The 20,539-nt window shown below is 39.7% G+C and overlaps 1 protein-coding gene across 2 annotated transcripts; it reads right to left on the reverse strand.

Moving 5' to 3' along the window:
• Nucleotides 1–901: 901 nt before the first annotated feature.
• LOC143266701 (uncharacterized) lies at nt 902–20,202 on the reverse strand. Of its 2 annotated transcripts, XM_015991412.3 has the most exons (5): nt 20,075–20,202; nt 5,392–5,431; nt 4,210–4,336; nt 3,943–4,003; nt 902–3,388 (listed from the first exon to the last, which is right to left on the reverse strand). In XM_015991412.3, exons 3-5 carry the CDS (start codon nt 4,241–4,243, stop codon nt 1,192–1,194), a joined length of 2,292 nt encoding a protein of 763 aa, XP_015846898.2. In that variant the 5' UTR covers nt 4,244–4,336; nt 5,392–5,431; nt 20,075–20,202; the 3' UTR covers nt 902–1,191. The 2 variants fall into 2 exon arrangements, with proteins under 2 accessions (XP_015846898.2, XP_006998667.2); XM_006998605.4 differs by lacking the exon at nt 5,392–5,431 and having other exon boundaries at nt 20,075–20,188.
• Nucleotides 20,203–20,539: the final 337 nt, after the last annotated feature.

A 20,539-nucleotide genomic window follows, 5' to 3' on the forward strand; every position in this document is an offset into this window, starting at 1 on the left:
ACTTTTTGTTTACTTTTAGGACAGGGTCTCAGTGTGGACCTGTGGATGAACAACCTGGATACATCAATGTTTTCATATCAGATGGCTCTCTTTAGACAGAATGTTGGCTCAGCATATACAAGCTCTGCATAAATAGGGCATGGTAGTGAAACTTGTCATCCCAGGAATTGGAGGTGGAAGAGGAAAGGTCATGAGTTCATGGTCAGCCTGAATTTCATGAGCCTGTTTTAAACACACACACACACACACACACACACACACACACACACACACACACACACACAAATCATGGCTCAATGGTCCTCGTGGCATGGCTCAGCAGGTAAAGGTACTTAAAGCCAAGACAGATGATTTGGTCCTCAGGACCCAAATGGTAAAAAGGGAGGAAGGGTCCTACAGGCTGTCATCTGATTTCAAGCTATACTCTGCATGTGTACTCACAAACACAAGAATAATAAATTAAATCTTTAAAAAAAGTACAAAGGGATGAGAGATGGTTTAGCAGTTTAGTACCTGGCATGGACTGCACCATGACTACTGCTGATTGACCAAGTTCTAGCTTTTTGACATTGTAGATCTTAATTCTCCAGCATCTTTTTATTTACAGTGTTAATAATTCTCACTACATGTTTTGAAGTTTCCTTATGCTTTTTCCTGTGGGAAATAATTTGTGGATTCAGTGGAGGATGAGGATGTATACAATGGCAGTCCCTTTAAACAAAATTCTTGGAAAAAATCTCCAGCAACGTGGAATTACATAGTGTGATAATTACGCCTAATCCCACACAAGAATTCCCATTGTGTCCCCTGATTACACCAAGAATAAAGAACTTAAAGATGTACTAACTGGATACACCTGGTGCCAAGGATAAAGGAAACAATGGGCTCACATTCAAAAAGGCATTTTGATGCTTGCTGAATTTATTGCTTTTTGTCTCAGGAACATTGCTGTGATGAGGTTGATGGCTGCTTTCATCAAAGAATCTTTAAGTATGTTTTCAATTTTGCTTGAGTTTAAACTAATGTTCAGTTATAGAGTATAAAGGGTATAGTCCTTTTCAATAAAGCAACAGCTATCCTCATTCACTCTCAGATCACAGCAGTCTCCTTCCTTTGCTGATAACTCAATTGCTTTGGGATCTGAACACCTATAAAGCTTAACTCCAGCAAGTACCTCTTGTAGAAAACAGTTCAGTTTCCAGCACCCACATGGCCACTCACATCTGAAACTGCCACATTGATTACATCCTTATGGTACTGTCCAGAATTAATTCTTTCATGATTATGATGATGATTCTTCATTGCAAAGGCTTTGCCACACTGCCTACATTCATAGGGTTTCTGTCCAGCATGAATTCTTTCATGACTATGAAGACTACCCTTCTGTGTAAAGGCTTTGCCACACTGATAACATTCATAGGGTTTCTCCCCACTATGAACTCTTTCATGAATATGAAGACTACTCTTTTGTGTAAAGGTTTTACCACATTGAATACATTCATAAGGTTTCTCTCCAGTATGAATTCTTTCATGACTGAGAAGATACTTCTTCTGTGCAAAGGCTTTACCACATTCATTACATTCATAAGGTTTCTCACCATTGTGACTTATTTCATGACTTTCAAGATGACTCTTCCGTGTAAAGGCTTTACCACATTGTTTACATTCATAGGGTTTCTCTCCAGCATGAATTCTTTCATGACTGAGAAGATTCTTCCTCAGTGCAAAGGCTTTACCACATTGATTACATTCATAAGGTTTCTCTCCACTATGACTTCTTTTATGACTGTGAAGAGTACTTTTCCCTGTAAAAGCTTTACCACATTCATTACATTCATAGGGTTTCTCTCCATTATGACTTCTTTCATGATTAAGAAGATTCCTTTTCTGTGCAAAGGCTTTACCACATTCATTGCATTCATAGGGTTTCTCTCCATTGTGACTTCTTTCATGAGTGAGAAGATGACTCTTCTGTGCAAAGGCTTTACCACATTCATTACATTCATAGGGTTTCTCTCCGGTATGAATTCTTTCATGACTGAGAAGATGACACTTCCTTGCAAAGGCTTTACCACATTCATTACATTCATAGGGTTTCTCTCCAGTATGAATTCTTTCATGACCAAGAAGATGACTCTTCTCTGCAAAAGCTTTACCACATTCATTACATTCATAGGGTCTCTCTCCTGTATGAATTCTTTTATGAATGAAAAGCTTATATTTCTCTGCAAAGGCTCTACCACATTCATTACATTTATAGGGTTTCTCTCCAGTATGAATTCTTTCATGACTGAGAAGATTATTCTTCCGTGCAAAGGCTTTATCACATTGATTACATTCATAGGGTTTCTCTCCACTATGACTTCTTTCATGACTATGAAGACTACTTTTCTGTGCAAAGGCTTTACCACACTGATTACATCCATAAGGTTTCTCTCCAGTGTGACATCTTAGATGTGTGAGAAGATGACTGTTACGTGTAAAGGCTTTGCCACACTGATTACAATCATAGGATTTCTCTCCACTGTGACTTCTTTCATGACTATGAAGACTTCTCTTCTGTGCAAAGGCTTTACCACATTCATTACATTCATAGGGTTTCTCTAAAGTATGACTTCTTAAATGAATGAGAAGATAACTGTTATATGTAAAGGCTTTGCCACATTGCTTACATTCATAGGGTTTCTCTACAGTATTATTTCTATTATGCATCTGAAGATAAGTGGGACATGCAGAGGCTTTATCACATTGATGATATTCATGCCTTTTCTGTCTAGTTTGTATTCTATGTACTTGATGAAGATTGTGACATGCAAAGACTTGATAACTCTTATTAGACTCATAGGGTTTTCCTTCTAAATGAGTTCTTTGGTGTACTTTTAATGAGGAATCATATGTAAAGGCCTTATGATGTTGATTATATTCATAAAGAGCCTCTTTATTATTGCTTGTTTGATGTGTTTGATGATGCTTGTAATGGCTAAAGCCTTTAGTAGATGACTCACATTTATTATATTCTCTTCCCACATGAGCTTTTTCACATCTTTGAAGAGAACTTGAAGAACTGAGAGTTTGACCACACTGATTGCATTCATAACATTTTCTTATACTGTGAGGCACACTACATGTGCACAGTGAACCAGCAGAGAGAGGTGAATTTCCATATTCCTGGTACTCATAAGGTTTTTCTCCAATGTGAGTTTGTTGATGAATTCCCCCTGAAGTTGGAAAACCAATTAATTGTAAACTTGTATCACAGTCATCATGTCTTTTCAATGTGGGGACTACCACATATCTTCCATTTGTTCTGAGAGAGACAGAACTACAATGCTTCTTTCCATATCCCTTATGCTCCCACGGATTGTGTCCAGAGTGACAGATGACACACCTGGTAAAGGAAGATAACAAATAAAGGGTTTTCACATTGCATTACCACAGTCGAATATTTTGTGTGTCATACAGATGTGGAATATGGCTTCATGTTTCTACACCAAGACAACCTCCTGGTCTCTCATAAAATGCTCCTCTTACTAAACTATGCTAAATAAATCACTCATTTCACATATATGGAGAACACGAGCTTTAATATGGAAGCTTTGCTTATAAAAAGTCTTGGACATTCTCTAATCCCTTCACCAATGTCTATACCTTATATGATAAATGGAAGGCATGACAGTAAGTGGATGGACAGTCCTACAACATGCCTCACATGGCTATGATTGAAACTGTGACATTTATCATGGCATTGTTTCCTTGTCTGGTCCTTAACTGAATGCTTTGCAAACAGTGATCAGCTACCTCACATTGGAGAACACGGTGTTCTGAAAATTTAATAATCATCACAAAGCTATGCTTTTTACACAGTTGCATTTCATTAAACGTTTAGAGTACATTAACATTTCTTTAGACATACATATATATCAGCTTACATATGAAAATTACCTTCCATTTCTTCTAGAGCTCTGACAATGTTCTTCAATATTACAGTCTTCCCATTTGTAACCTAAAATACAGTAGCAGAAAATATATGTGGTATATTACTGGAAATTAGGCATACTTAAAATTACTATCTTTCATGAAGCTTAGTACCATGCCTAATTTATTCACCAGATTCTTCCCCTTTCATACTCAAAGTCAGAGAAGAGCACCAATCTCCAAGAAAAGTTTGTCCCCTTAAGTTAAAAATTGACAGAAAGCTCACATTCTTACCTATACAAGTGAGGTTCCAGTAGGTTTCCAGCATCACATCTTTGTAGAGACTCTTCTGGGAAGGATCCAGCAAAGCCCACTCTTCATGAGTGAAGTTCACATGCACATCCTCATAGGTCACTGCATCCTAAAATGTCCCATATATGTTCACAATTGAAATCATGAAACTGACTGAATTCCAATTATACACTTCATTGAGAATATATTTATAAAATTCTGTGTGCTCAAAACATTCTATGACATGGATCAATAAATATCAAATGCAGTCACCAACTCATTTTAAAAGGAAACAGAAAAAGAGGATGACACCTTCTATTCCTGTGCAGACAGTACATAGTGAGACCCTGTCTCTAACAAAAGAATGGAAAGCATTCAGGGCTCACTCAAAATTCCTTCATAGAGTTAAACATTCACTCCAGTTCTGCACTTGTCTATCATAAACTGGAGTGACCCCTATTGAATTGTAAGGCTAATAATTCCCAGGAAGGAAAGCATTTTTAAGAAGTTACTGACTGACAGATCAATGAGTTCTCAAGAACATTAGTAAAGTAAATGCTGATCCTAAAAAAGTAAAACAAACAACAATAACAAAAGGGATGGAGTATGTGAAGTTGGGTCAACAGATAAGATCATCTGTTGTGTCTGGTGGTAGTGCATGCTTTTAATCACAGCACTTAGGAAGGCAGAGGCAGGTAGGTGGATCTCTGTGAGTTCAAGGCCAGCCTGGTCTACAAAGTGAATTCCAGGACAGCTAGGACTGTTATACAGAGAAACCCTGTCTCTAAAAATCAAATAAAAAAAATCACTTGCTGCTTTTGAAGAGGTTCTAGATCAGTTCCCAACATTGACTGGAGGCTAGCAACTATTACCAATTCCAGGTCAAGAGAATCCAATGCTCTCTTCTGGCTTCAGTAAGGGCCAGGAAGACAAGTGGTACACACACACACACACACACACACACACACACGTACGCACGCATGCGCGCACACACACATGCACACGCGCGCACACACACGCACACGCATGCACACACACAGAGTCAAAATTTTCAGACATTTAAAAACAATATAAACAAAAAATGTAAAAACACAAAGGTAGTAACAATATTACACACCTGCAATTAAGTGATTCAGGAGATCACTATTAATATAATGAATGTATGCATTCTTGTTTTTACCATACCTTACATTATTTGGAGTCTCTACTGGTGGTGATGGCATGCCTACATGAGAAGGAAAGGGGCTGTTCACTTTCAACAAAACAAAGAAATGTGGTGAGACTATATTCCTCCAGAAAACTTCTTCCTCCTAAGGGTTTTGTAAGTCACCAATGAAGGCTCACATCAAAGACAAATGCTCCAACTCAGCACACTACTTGGAAGATTTTTCATTCAACCCTCAACATTTTGACACAGATCATGACAGGCTCACAGTCAAATCATGATGCAAAATGTATTTAGTCTGATTTCAAAGATTCCCATTTTATGTAATGGTCCCAATACTGTTTGAATGTTCACAGTTTCTTCTAACATGCAAGGAAGTCTCTTGACTATGACCTCATGCAATATCAAATCATGAGTCATATCAACCCAAACACAATGGTACAGAATATACACTTTCCTTTCAAGGTATTAAGGAAAGATTGGACCAAGGCAAGCCTGAAACCATGCAGGGCAAACACCAACATCTATTGATAATGTTTTTGTCCATGATCATCATGGGAAGAAGCATGGCAGCCAGCAAGAAGATGTTGGGCTGGAGAAGAAGCTGAGAGTTCTATATCTTGATCAACAGGCAGCAGAAGGAGACTGAGGCACACTTGGTCTAGCTTGAGCATTTGAGACCCCAAAGCCCACAGCCACAGGACTCACTTCCTCCAAAAGGTCACATATATTCCAACAAGACCATAACTCCTAATAGTGCCCCTTCCCATAGGCCAAGTCTTCAAACACATGAGTCTATGAAGCTATTCCTATTCAAACCTCACCATGGCTACCTTTGACCACTTACTGCCTAGTACTTCAGAGGGGATCTGACACCTCCAATCCCAAAGGAAACTGTTCTGTCACTTCTGGAGGTAAGCCTTTTTTGAGGTGCCTTCTGTTTAGACACATAGCAGAGGTCAGACATGGATTCTGATCCAGTGTCTGAAAACTATATCATACACAACTGGATATCTCTGTTCAGGTGTATGAATACGTGATGGCCACCTTGGTTGATTTTATTGTATGTATGTCTCTCTGTGTATGTGTCTCTACATGTCTTTCTATGTGTTTATATCAGTATTGTTTCCCTGTATTGACCAGTGGCTTTGTCTGGTGTGAAACACTCCTCTACCCATGTGCTCCCTCATGTTGTGGACCCAAATGCTTTTGACTCAACCAGGTTTCCCAGAGGCGAAAAAATATCCTCCATCTGTTCCACTTGCTTGAATTGTGCTTGATTCCTGCTCACATTCAGTGTTGGTCCCTAAGGGGCATTTACCCACCAACCACACAGTTCCCCAGAGTTTTCTTGAGTGCGAGCAGCAGGAAATATTCGATAGAAGGATTTAGATTGTAGAGATAAAAAGATAGAAAATAAAGGATTGTCTCGAGAGGGCCTGGAACCTATTCCAATGAGCTCTGACTATCTCTGCCCTAGGGTATTTATAGAAATGCCAAGGGATGAAGCAAAAGACTTCCCCCCAGCACAGCCAAGTACAGACCATCTCAGACACTGCACTCAGGCCCGTGGTCCTAATCATCCTCTCTATGCAGACCTGTTGGGTAAAGCCACAAAGAACCTGAAAATGGGCTCCCACAGGTCCCCCTTTCTTAATATATAAAAATTAACTCATTATTAATAGCTTACAGCAATCTCCATAGCTGTTAAACTTCCCAGTATGGGAGTAGAGGATGATAAAGATGGCATTTCTCTTTTGGATTAGGTCCAAGGTTACTACAGCAGTCTTTAGCTGCATCAAGCCCTCTTTAAACCAAAAACTCTTAAAGCAACTACAAACTTACAGAATCCCTTAGCTTCATCATTACTATTAACAGGTTAACATAAATATTGATATACATAGTCACAATTCTCTCAGTCTTACAACTCAAAGCAAACTCTTAACAGAACCATTTGAATTAACATAAATGGTGATATATATAGTTAACAATTTTCTCAATCTTAGAATTTTAAGTCTTAAAAGAACCATTTGAATTTTCTTGCTAACAAAACATAGGAAAAACTTCTGATGTTTTCACATCAAACTTAAATCTTTCCTTAACTTCACAAAACCAGGGTGCATTACTATCAGTAGGTTAACATAATTTCTGGAAACACACATCCAACCTTAATTCACTCATAATTCCTCCTCTTCTTTATAAACTTTTTAAAACAAAACCTCGAACCTAGTTAGAAAAACCCAAATTTAAATTCCTACAAACCCAAATTGAAAAGCAATATTCTCAATCTAACCATTAATACTTGTAAAACTTTTAACAAAACATCCAAGAGCAGTTTCTTAATAAAACTCTTTACACTTTAAAGGAATCTCTTGGTGTTCTTAACTAACAAAACATAACATTAATCCACTCAAATAACAAGAAAATATTTTTAAATTAAATAGACTAAGGAATATTAACTCTCCCTTTTCTTTATAATTTTTTAAGCAAAATCTCAAGCCTAGTTAGAAAACCCAAACTTTTATGTTTAAACATTTCCATTTGTAACACCAAAACCAGTTACATAAGTAATTCCATTTTTACATAAACAGTTCCATAAAACAGTTCTGTTTTAACACAAAACAAGTCATGAATCACCAGCATATATGCATACACAAAACTGCATCTTGGGTCTAGGTAGAAACAATAAATTTCTTCATTTAAACAGTTTCATTTTTAACACAAACAATTCCAGAAAAACAGTTTCTAGGTCATTACTATAGGTAAATTCAAAATTGTCCCATTGCAATGAAATCACAATTGTTCATTTCTTAAGTCCCAAAATTCAAATAATTCTGGTACTAGCCTTCCAAATATGAATAAATCCATAACCAAAACCTTTTTGTAGTTTTATCTCTTTAAGTTCAAAAAGTTCAAAGAAATTAAATTCTGGTATCAGATTTTCACTTCCAAATATGAAAAGATGTTTTACAACCAAAACTTTTTGCAGTTAACCATTTTAGTTCAAACAAGCATCTCTGCAATTTTCATTCTCAAGTCAGAGACCTTTTTAGTTACAGTAATATTTTAAACTGCACCATTTTTATGTTAGCCCAGGTTTTTCTGTGTTGAGTTCATTTTTCAATGGATCTCAGCTGCGGATGCCTTATGTTGGTTCTGGTGTCCACCATTCTTAGCTTCTTCGCGGCTTCTGGAGCTTTTGAAAACAACTCAGACTGCCTGCTTTGCAGTCTAACTATGACAGTATCTTCTGTGTTTCAGATTTTTCACCATATACATTAAGAATAGACTCATGCTTAACATTTACACTTTTTTTTTTACAAACTCACATATAACATATCTTACAAAGCATTTAGACTCACATTCAACATTTACACATTTTACAAACTCACAGATAACATATTAACATCTACTTATTTATACTCCTTAAGGAAACTATAGAACTACTTTAGCAAATATATTTCTTATTTATTTCTTATATTCTTATTTAAACTTACATTTACAACTAGCATCTTTACTTCTTATAAGCTTATTACTACATGTCTTAAGACTACCTTAGATACTTCTTGCAAGCTTTTAGGAACTCTATAGATCTATTTTACAAACTTATTATATAGGGCTACCATTAGCATAGATCTAACTTAGCAAACACCTAAAGATTTCTTAACACTTAGAGGAGATTTAACATTTTCTAACAAGACAGAATAATTTTCTACTTCTTACTCTTAATTATTATCACTATCTCTATTAGAAAGATTTTCTTAACTAGACAGGAAGTACACAAATTTTTTCCAAAGTTCAGAGCTCACAATCAGCTTTGATAGTTCTGAGAGTTCTTTTGAAATGAGAATCTATTTCTTTAATGGCTTTCTTAACTCTGGGATTTAGTGAGTGTTGTTAAACAATTCAGATGTTTTATACCAACTCTATTAAGAGCTATCTCAGTTTACAGCAAACCCAAAAAGAGAGAAAAGAGAAGAGAAGAAAAACCTTGTAAGGAATATTCTGTTCCAACAGACAATTTTCCAACAGGAGAAGATAGTTATCTAAATTGGAGTGGGGTTCCAGACTTGCAGCTTTCAGCAGGTCTGAAAACATTGCTGAAACTTAGTTACAATTGTCTAAAACTCCTCAGCAGTCTGGAAGCCTCTTTATTCTACTATCCCCAGACTGCAAGATGGAACCTTAATATCAAGAAAATTGATTTAGCTGCTTTTTACACTCAAACTCTGACACAACTTCCCCGCTTCTTAATTTTTTAAAGTTGTATTTGCCATGAATTCTATAACCATGCTGATGTTTCTGCTAGATTTTTATTAACCAAATATTTTCACCAATACTGTTACTATTCAAAGGAGTCATGAACATAGATGTTCTTTCATGAAACACATCCTTCATTAGCTTACTCTGAGGAAAAGAATTTTCAGGATTTAGTATTTTCACTTCATTAGCTTTAACCTGCTGTGGGATGTTCTGTATGGCAAATGTGTTGCTCTGATTGGTCAATAAATAAAATACTGATTGGCCAGTGGCTAGGCAGGAAGTATAGGTGGGACTAACAGAGAGGAGAAAAGAAAGAACAGGAAGGCAGAAGGAGTCACTGCCAGCCACTGCCAGGAAAAGCAGCATATGAAGATGCTGGTAAGCCACGAGCCATGTGGCAAGGTGTAGATTTATGGAAATGGATTAATTTAAGCTATAAGAACAGTTAGCAAGAAGCCTGCCATGCCATACAGTTTGTAAGCAATATAAGTCTCTGTGTTTATTTGGTTGGGTCTCAGCGGCTGTGGGACTGGCAGGTGACAAAAATTTGTCCTGAATGTGGGCAAGGCAGGAAAACTCTAGCTATATTAACCTCTGATGTTAGGAGCTGTGATATTTAGCATGAATTTCTTATAAGGAACTTTCAAGTGTGAAGCAACTCTTTTTTTTTTTTTTTTTTTTTTTTTTTTTTTTTTTGTTTTGTTTTTTTTTTGGTTTTTCGAGACAGGGTTTCTCTGTATAGCTTTGCGCCTTTCCTGGAACTCACTTGGTAGCCCAGGCTGGCCTCGAACTCACAGAGATCCGCCTGGCTCTGCCTCCCGAGTGCTGGGATTAAAGGCGTGCGCCACCACCACCCGGTGCAACTCTTTTTTTAAGACAGATTTTCTGAAGTCTGTTTCCCATCTATAAAGCAGTCATTTCTTTTTGAATGTCTGTTTTCTTATCTCCTGATTAGATTTGCAAAGGAATCATTCATTGCAGGTTGTTTGTTTAAGAGGCAAGAACTTTTTTATTTTCCCATAAGTTTCTTCATATCTAAGATAATGTTCAGTCTATAAACTGCTTTCTCTTGCTTTCTTAAGGATTTTAAAGTGGCTTGTTTGCTCTTATAGGTAGCTTCATTCAACTACCGAAAAAACTTTACACAGCTATTAGGGAAAATAAGTATTTCATCAATGGAGCCCCAAACTGCAAAGCTCCTAGTTTCATATCCTTTCAATTTTTCATCGGAACTGACATTCACAAACTCTTAGATGATTTTCCTTTTCATTTTAAAAGCTGTACTTTAAAGTTTACTATGGACATCTTTTTGAGCTAAAAAGTTTTTTCAGGCACTATCGCCATCTTTAGTGGAAAAACTGCCTTTCCCAGAATGCATTTCTCCTATATCAGTCCTTTGTTGCAAGTTACCTTATGGACTCCATTTCCCATAATTCTTTTCAGGTTCTCTTTTACTGGGCTTACTTTCAAAGTTCTTGCCAGGAGGTTTGAACCAAGCATTTTATGTTTTCAATTACAGGACATTAGGAGATTTCTGTTCTGAGCTGGTTTCAACAGGTGTCTCTGCTCTATCGGACACCAGCCCAGAATCAGAACTGCACCTGCCTCTTTAGCGTGCATTGAGGCTGGCACTTCTGATAGCAACTTTTTGTTTGCCTTAGCCAGTCAGTGAAAAACAAAAGCATTTACAACAGAGCTTTCCCACAGCTCCTTCAGAGAGATTTTTCTTCCCTGATAGATCTTTCTCTCATTTACTCTCCCAAGTGTTTCCCCTCAGGGTATTCTAACTCACTGTCTTTTACTAGCATGAAGAAACAGAGCTTAGGAGAGGTTTTTAGGAACTCCATCACTGCCTCCTGCATTGCAGGGAGGATTTTTAAAGCTTGAAAAAAAGAACTTAGGTTTTGCTGTCTTAAGAGGTTTGTTATTTTCGCTTAGAGCTAATCACAGGTGATTCCCATACTAACATCTTCAGGTGATTCTAATTTTTGTCCTTCTGAGAGAGAAAGTTAAAGGCTTTAGTTTTTGAGTTTAAGAGAGCTTTTAGTTTGAGAGAGAAAGATTAAGGCTTTTCAGAGATATTTTCCCCCTAAATTTTTCAAGAAAAGCTTTTTAGTTTAAGAGAAAGATTTTTTTTTCCCCAAGAGAGAAAGACGAACTTTTCCCAAAACTTCTGAACTTTAAACTTTTTGGTTTCTTACACCCCCATTTTTGCCTCAGGGAGAAAACACTTTTTCTTGCCACTTGGACTTAGCATTTCAGCTGTCCCCAGGCCAAAAGCTTCCATAGGAAACATTTTTCTGCCCAATAAGCTCAAAGAAGAGCTTTCTTACTACCTGTAAAGTTCAAAGAAAGATTTTTTCCCCCAGTTTGCATTCATAGCCCCCAAAGTTAGAACACTGAAGAGTTTTCCTGTCTAGTTGCTTTTAGTTATCTTAAATTTTTTCTACATGATCTTACACTTCTAAGTTTTTCCTACACTATATTACTACACTATACCTTATACTTATTTTTCACAGATAGAAATTGATAAAGAGATAGAAGATAGAAAATTTGATAGAAGAGAATTTCACTGCAGCATTGGACATCCTTCCAGTCCATTTTTTTCCTTTTCTCTTGAGGATAAAACCCCTGCCCCTTATTAATATTCATATTCAATTACAACACCGGACATGTCCCCATTTTTCCCCCCACTGGCAGGACCTGACAACACACTTTTGCCAAAAACTCTGTAATAAAACTATTATTTTCCTCTGTCTTTGGTTCCTATTACTTTGTCTTTAGTCCCTGTTCATTTATCTTTAGTCCACCCCCTTTTTTATTCCCTATGCGAGGCACAATTCTGCGGGATGTTTATCCACCAAACCCACAGTTTCCCTGAGTTTTCTTGAGTGTGAGCAGCAGGAAATATTAGATAGAAGGATTTAGATTGTGGAGATAAAAAGATAGAAAATAAAGGATTGCCTTGAGAGGGCCTGGAACCTATTCCAATGAGTCCTGTCTCTGTCCTACGATAGTTATAGAAATGCCAAGGGATGAAGCAAAAGACCCCCCCCCCAAGCACAGTCAAGTGCAGACCATCTCAGACATCTGCACTCAGGCCCATGGTCCTAACCATCCTCCCTATGAGGATGCTGGGTAAAGCCACGAGGAACTTGAAAATGGGCTCCCACGGGTCTCTAAAACCAGAGCCAAATCTACCCCTGACCAACTAATCCCTGAGCAGGAAAACCAACCAATCTTTGAACAGAAAAACAACCTAAGCACAAAATCTAGCCAATCTGAGCTTGTCCAAGCTCAAGGGGATCAAAATCTGACCAATTCCCTCCCTGAAATATTCTCCCTGGAAAAACTCTGCCCCTAGGAAGCCTATATGCCCCTCTGCCTGCTCAGTTATGAGCTGTCCTTCTCCACCCTGGCAGACGCAGCCACTCTCCTGGATTCCTCCTTCCCAAATACATCTCTTTCTTGAAGGAGTTTGGGGTGAAGATCTTTCACTGGCAAGGAGCAGGGTCTCTGCTAGGAAGTTCCCTTAGGGGGCACAGCAGAAGAAGAAACAGAAACTCTGCTGGGAAACTCCCATGGGAGTGGAACAGAAGTAACAACTTTTAGCTGGAACCAGAGCAGATTGCTAAATTTCTGCAGGGTTTTCCCCTCATCAGAGTGAATCAAAAGAGGTAGTAGCTAAGTAGAAATGGATACCTCTGCTGGGAAGCTCCCTTAGGGGGGCAGATAGAATAAGAAATGGTACCTCTGATGGAAAACTCCCTTAGAAGGGCAGAGCAGAACTCAGCAGGCTCTCTCTCAGAGAGGAGTAGGATTGCTACATGCTGAGAGGAGACCATAACCCACCAGACCCCAGCTTCAGGTGTAGCTTGACTTCCCTGAGAAGCCAGGATATCTTTCTCCTCACAGTTGTTCGTATCCAGGATGCTTTCCCTTCACAGCTGCAGGTATAGCCTGACTTTCTGGAAAGTCAGAAAATCTTTCCTTCCAGAGCTGCAACCCTTGCCGGCAGGCCTCTAGTCCAGGCCCGAACCCCAAGGCCATCTAGGCAAAATGCACACAAGACAAGGGGAAATAATTTCCTTAGGTGAGCATTCCATCCACTTTTACCTGCTCTAAGCAGATCCAGGAAAATGGAAAAGATCTCCAAGACTGAGTTGTAAGAAAAAGAGAAAGTTCCACTACTTTCTCTTTCATGATTTGTGTCTCTTTTCAACCAGATATCTGTAAAACCCACCATTCTCTTTGAAAAAAGTGAAAACGCTGCCCCTGGCTGTACAAGGGAATTGCTGCCAGGCAATGCAGCCAGGAAAGAACAGATATTCCCTTCTGTCCAACACTGACCAAGGGCACTTTAAGAAATTTCACTAAGTATTTTTTAGAAAGATTAAAGACAGCAGCTAAAAAGATTTCCTTTGTCACCCAGTCAGCCAGAGTATTAGAAAGTGTTATAAAAGTTTAAAAATAATTTAATGGTAAAAGAAGTTTCCAGTTGCTGAAGGTAGTTCAAAAGGTGTTTGCTAACAACAAAAAACTGATTGGGATAAGAACTTCTGCACAAACTCAAACCCATCTTCATCGTCTCTGATAATGAGACACAGACTTACAGATACACAGAAAATTTTTGGTATTTTACCCTCTATAAGAAGAATATATGAAAGTTATTCCTCCAATCAAAAGATAAATAATACCAAATGACCCTGGGAAAAGGGGGAGATGAAGTTTATATTGCCTGGCTTGAAGAGACAGGCATTCTGGTGCCCTGCCAGTCACACTGGAATATGCCTCTCCCGATTATGAAGAAACCTGGGACCTCTAATTCTCATGAGTCTGGTTCTCCCAGAGAAAGAGGTGTGCACTGTCTTGGATCTGAAAATGCATTCTTCAGCCTCCCATTGGCAGTGGTGAGTCAACCACCTTTGCTTTTAAATGGACAAACCCAATAGGGGGTTAAAGTAGGCAACTAACCTGGACCAGATTGCCCCAGGAGCCAAAGACATTAAATGTAGAGTTCCTGCCCTTCCTTCACAGGTTTCCTGAGAAAAGAGATTATAAAAGGACCACTGATGGTCCCCTGGAAGTTTACAGACCTTTGGCCACAAACTGTGGGCTAAGAAAATCCAGCTGTGTAGAAGCCTACCTATCCTAACTACCAGCTGAAGGGAGGCAAAAGAAACCTGTCTCCGAATAGCATTGCTGCCATCCTTCAGATCCCAACTCAAAAGACTAAAAGACATGTTCAAGAGTTCCTGGGTGCAGCTGGATATTGATATCACTGGATACCAATGTTTCTGGAAATGGCAAGCCCTCTATACAGTAGCACAATGGGGACCCTGAGCCCCTAATATGGACTGAGACTGAACACAAACCATTTAAGGCTTTAAAAACAGCTATGATTTCTGTTCCAGCCATAGAATTTCCAGAAGTCTCAAACAAATTTCAACTGTTTGTCCACAAAACACAGGACAAAATGGGTTTCAACCCAAGCTTTGGAGCCATGGAAATGTCCTGTGATGTACCTCTCTACATGGCAGGATGCTGTAGCTACAGGTTGTCCCATCTGTCTAATGGGAATCCAGGCTAATGCTAGTTTAATGAAAGAAAAGAAACAAGTTAACTTTGGGTCAAGATCTTATATTCGTGGCACACCATAACATGGTTGAGGCTACCCTTTTCTGTGTTGACACAGGTGCTTGTCCATGACTGTCAAGAGATGAAAGATGAAACCAGGTACATGGGAGCTGTAGCAGTTCCATTAATTGAAAAAATTAGGACCCATGCCAGGTGTATCAGCCCAGAGAGCAGAACTGATTGATCTGACCTAGGGTCTCAGGTGGGAAAAAGGAAAGTCCTCCACCATACACATGGCAGTCACTATGTTTATACTGTCAGGCATGTCTACAGTATGATCTATACAGAAAGAGGGCTTTTCACCACATGGAAAAGGGGACTTTAAAAAATCTTGGCCATTCTAGAAGCTATTTGGCTTCCCCTACAAATTGTTGTCCTCAACTGCTGGCTTCTGACCTGGCTGTCTAACAAACCAGTTGGAGGTAGGTGGCGGGGGGGGGGGGGGGGAGGGGGGAGGAGATGATGACATACTGTGACCCTTTACTGCCTGACACTCCATGGTAAAATAAAATGGACAGTTCAAGTTCAAAACCACAGGATGACGGAGGACACCAGAGGGAAGGATCATTCTTCCCAAAACAACTGACTGGACTGTTGGTAACTAACCTCAAAGGCTACTCATGTAGGGTTCACAAAACTTTCAGAGTTAAATCAGACCAAGGTATATTATACCTAGACTGGACAGCCTAGCAAGGGATGTCTCAGCCAGATGCCAGGTTTGTGCTCAAGTGAATCCAAAACAGAGAGCCCTTATCTAGGAAAGCATCCAAATGACAGAGCAAGAACTCTGGGAAAATGACTTCACCAAGATCCACCCTGCCCAGGGAAGATAACAGTACTTGCTAGTTTTTATAGATACCCCTTTCTGGTCAGTAAAAGTGTTTCCTACCCAGACTATAACAACTCAAGTAGTAGCTTAAAAACCTCCTCCAGGAACTGGTCCCATGATTTGGGCCTCCCCAGCAATGGGGACCAACAATGCCCTGTCTTTCATCACCAAAATTCTCTCAATTAATAGACAAAACTTTACACATACATTGAAAACTTCATTGTGCTTACAAACCTCAACATTCTGGATAAGTAAAAAAGAATAAACAGGTATTTAAAAAAAATAACAAAACGCTCAAAAAAGTCTACCAAAGAATGGACAGATTTCTTTCCTTTGCTTTGATTCCAGCTGCACAAGACATAAGGAGAGACTTACTCCATTATGTGATTGTGTTTAAAAAACCTCCCCCACTGATTCCCATGCTCAAAGACCAACAGTTTGCAGAACAGTCTAATCACTACTTTTTCAAGTCACTCCAGACACTCCAGTTCTTCATAATGGCTACTCATCTGACTATCTTAGAAACCCAGCTGACCTCCAAGTCCAATACCTGTTTCCCTTTCTACCAATCCAATGATACTGTCTGGGTCAAAAAAGTAGCCAAGGGACATGGGAACCACCCTGGAATGAACCCTAAATGGTGACTCTCTCTACTCTTAAAGCAGTGAAGGTAGCTAGCAGTACACTCTGGATCCACAATACCCAGATCAAGAAAGCAGAAGCCACATTTGCTGCGAAATGTTATTGTCTCTGGACTGTGGACCCATTAAAATTAGGTTTCATTGATCCCCAAACCCTTCCACTCCCTCTACCTCCTCCTGAACCTTACATTTGGTATGAATACAGGGACATGCTGCAACCCCCACTGCCCTTAGGCCCGGACCTGGGAACTAAGAAGGACGGATACAGGGAAGGTATTACCTAATGTAAGTACAGAGCAGCAACCCATATTCATGTGACCTCTGCTCACTGATGCCCACTTTAAATGTCTGGTTGTATTAGAGACAGGAAAGATATGGAGATTTATCTTTTGATATAGAAATAGAGTTTACAACTCTCTGCATACCCTATAGCTGGGCCCCCTGGTTGCCAGAAACAAGGGAGTTTACATTACAAAAATTGGGTTTGTGAAACAGGCTTCCTAGAAAACTTCATTTAAAAGATTCTGGTCTATGGGAAATAGGAAATCCTTGCAGGATCAGACCCTATGCTACAGGAAGGAACACTGAGGATGGACTTAATTATTCCCAGGCAGAAATTGGCCAGGATTGCTGGTTATGTTTAAACACCTGGCCCCTGTCATACTACACTAACCAGACTGTCAGCCTATTGACTGACAAAACTTGCTGTGACTAGGGGCCAGCCCAAATTAATGTCTGCTTTATGGGTTAATTCATCAGAATAATAATATTTCTGAATCCCTGAGACTATGTGGTGGTCGTGTAACAGTGGTTTGACTAAATGTTTCTCCTCTGATGCTTTCCAAACTAGGCAGACAGGTTGATCAGGACCTGATGGTAATAAAACATTTCATTTCTGAATTAAAACAACAATTAGATTCCCTTAAAAAAAATGTCCTACAAAACTGAAAAGGCTCAGACTTACTTCTCATGAGACAAAAGAAACTATGTATGGCTTTGGGAAAAAACTTGTTGGTTATATGCTAATTTATCAGGAATAATTTTTTTAAAAATCATTGTCATGGTCGGGGAAATAATTGATTCCAGTTTCTGTTGTCCCACTCACTACCTAACTACTCTGCTATCAGCACTGACTGGGCCATTAATTCTCATTCTGATTGGCTTAATGGTGGGGCCCTGCATCTTAACTAAAACAGCATGAGCCCATGATGTGACTCATTCACTAAGTCCAGGGGGAATGTAACAGGCTCAAGTCTTTAGTAGGACCCCAGAACTTAGCACAACTGACTCCAAAATGGAAGTGCCATTCAGGATGTAAAGCTCAGCATGTAGAAAGTACCACCAGCTAAAAGGAAAATAATATCTAATCCATCAAGTGCATATTAAAAGGAAGTATTTAAAGCACTAACCTTGCTTTTTAGACTGTAGTTCTGCATCTGGCAAACTGTTCTTGTTATCTGAAGTATGTCAACCCAGAACACACTTAAAAGCTCATTGTGAGCCGAGCAGCGGTGGCGCATGCCTTTAATCCCAGCACTCAGGAGGCAGAGCCAGGTGGATCTCTGTGAGTTCGAGGCCAGCCTGAGCTACAGAGCGAGATCCAGGAAAGGCACAAAGCTACACAGAGAAACCCTGTCTCAAAACAAAACAAAACAAAACAAAACAAACAAACAAACAAAAATCTTGGTTGAGGATTTAGCTCAGTGGTAGAGCGCTTGCCTAGCAAGCACAAGGCCCTGGGTTCAAGCACAGCTCAAAAAAAAAAAAAAAAAAAAAAAGCTCATTGTGAAATAGGCTCAGGGCTACACTGGGATCCAGAACACCCAGTGTACTTGCAGGCAGATAATAAAGACTTTCTATTGGCTTAAACCCATGTCTAAGCAGTCTTCTCTAGTGAATACCCCACAACAAGCACTTCACAGAACTTTCTCCACAATTTACCATGACCACACACTCAAACACAAAATCTCAACAGACACAAGAAAATTGAAATAACTCCCTGCATCCTATCAGACCACCACAGATTAAAGCAGGACATCAACAACACCAGAAGCATCACAAAGCTTACAAACTCTGAACATCTCTCTAATGATGAAGAATGGATCAAGAAATAAAAGACTCTCTAGTTATAACCATTCCAAAGACTGAAAGCTTTCTCAAGGAATCAGTCCATGGAGCTGGAGAGATGGCTCAACAGTTAAGAGCACTGGCAGCTCTTTCAGAGATCCTAAGTGCCATTCCCAGCAACCCCATGGTGATTCACAATCATCTGTAGTGAGACTGATGCCCTGGTCTAGAATAAAGGCATACATGCAGATAGAGCACTCATATGCATAAAATAAATAACTAATCTATAAAGAAATAACTGTTTCTTGAAACCAAGAATCCCCCAAAGTAAGATCAGTCCATTACTCTTTCATTTAGCCTTATTTGATTTCCCAGGACATACAGAGAATCCAAACTATATAAAACAACAAATTACTACACAACCTGTCTTATGGACTCTTGCTGTGAGGATGCACTATGACCAAGACAATTCTTATAATGGAAGGCTTCTAATTCTCGGATTGATTATAGTGACAGAGGGTTAGTTCGTTATCATCTTGAAAGGAAGAATCAGAGTGGGCAGGCATGGGGCTGAGTGTTGCATCCTGATAGATACGCAGGCAGAAAAAAACACTTGCCTTGCACTGGGCTTTTGAAACCTCAAAGCCAACTCACATTGACACACCTACTCCCACAAGGGCATACCTCCTTATTTTACACAATTACTTCCACTAATTGGTGACCAAACCTTAGAGCCTGAGCTGTGAGCAAATATAAACCATGACAGGAATACAATCTAAGAAGAAAGAGGAAGTGTGTGAATAATATTAAGGCAAACAGAGAGAGGAAGAGGGTAAGACAGAGAAAAATTATTTCCTTCAAATAGGGGGAGCCAACTCCTCTGGCTGTATTACAGGCCTCCTTAATATAACCTTCCATAACCCTTCTAAGAATGCTCAGTGCCAAGTGCAGAACCTCTAGAAGATACTAAAGTGATCAGGGCTCTGCGAGGTAGCAAATGTGCCTCCCTGACGACAGTAAAAACAGCGCATGTGTATGAGCTGCAAGGTGACAAGGATGTTTCCACACAAGGGCTGAGAAGCCCTCATACTCTGCGCAGGTGCATGGCACAGAGCAAAGTCATTTAGAGGTCCCGCTTCTGCCAGGGAGGTGCAGGGACCTCAGGGGACCAAAGCAACAGCATCCAGCATTCATCAGCCAGTTCCCACAACCCCGCATCGGCTCCCGTGACTCCTCCCTATATGGGGATGGTGGCCCCTCACTCACCATGGCGGATATGGAGCTCACCCGCTCTCCTCACACAGTTCCTGCAGCTGGTCACAGCGTAGGACACAGAACAGTACCCACTCATCCAGTCTCAGAGCCGCTTAGCAGGCAGAATTGCAGGCCGGAAGTGCCCTCCCCATTCTGACTGGCAGTCCTGATTGGCTACTGAGGCCTCAGTCATAAGAGCAGCTCCCTTAGGGACAGAGAGCTACCCCTAAGTGAGGAAGCACAATGATTGGCAGGCGGCTTCCACCCCAGGCACAGAACTGCCCCAGACCTGCAGAGATTGGCATTGCAGCAGAACTTGGGGCTGGACTGCAAAGTCTTCCCTGAACTATTCCTGCACTCAGTAGAAATCTTTTCTGGGGCACTAATGAGGTTTTGCTATGAAACTGAGAAAGGACAAAGGAAACTTAACAGGTCTGGGCTAGCAATACCTCAGGCGCGCTGTGGAAAATGTGCTAT

The sequence above is a fragment of the Peromyscus maniculatus genome, chromosome 22 (assembly GCF_049852395.1).
Source record: "Peromyscus maniculatus bairdii isolate BWxNUB_F1_BW_parent chromosome 22, HU_Pman_BW_mat_3.1, whole genome shotgun sequence".
Lineage (NCBI taxonomy): Eukaryota > Metazoa > Chordata > Mammalia > Rodentia > Cricetidae > Peromyscus > Peromyscus maniculatus.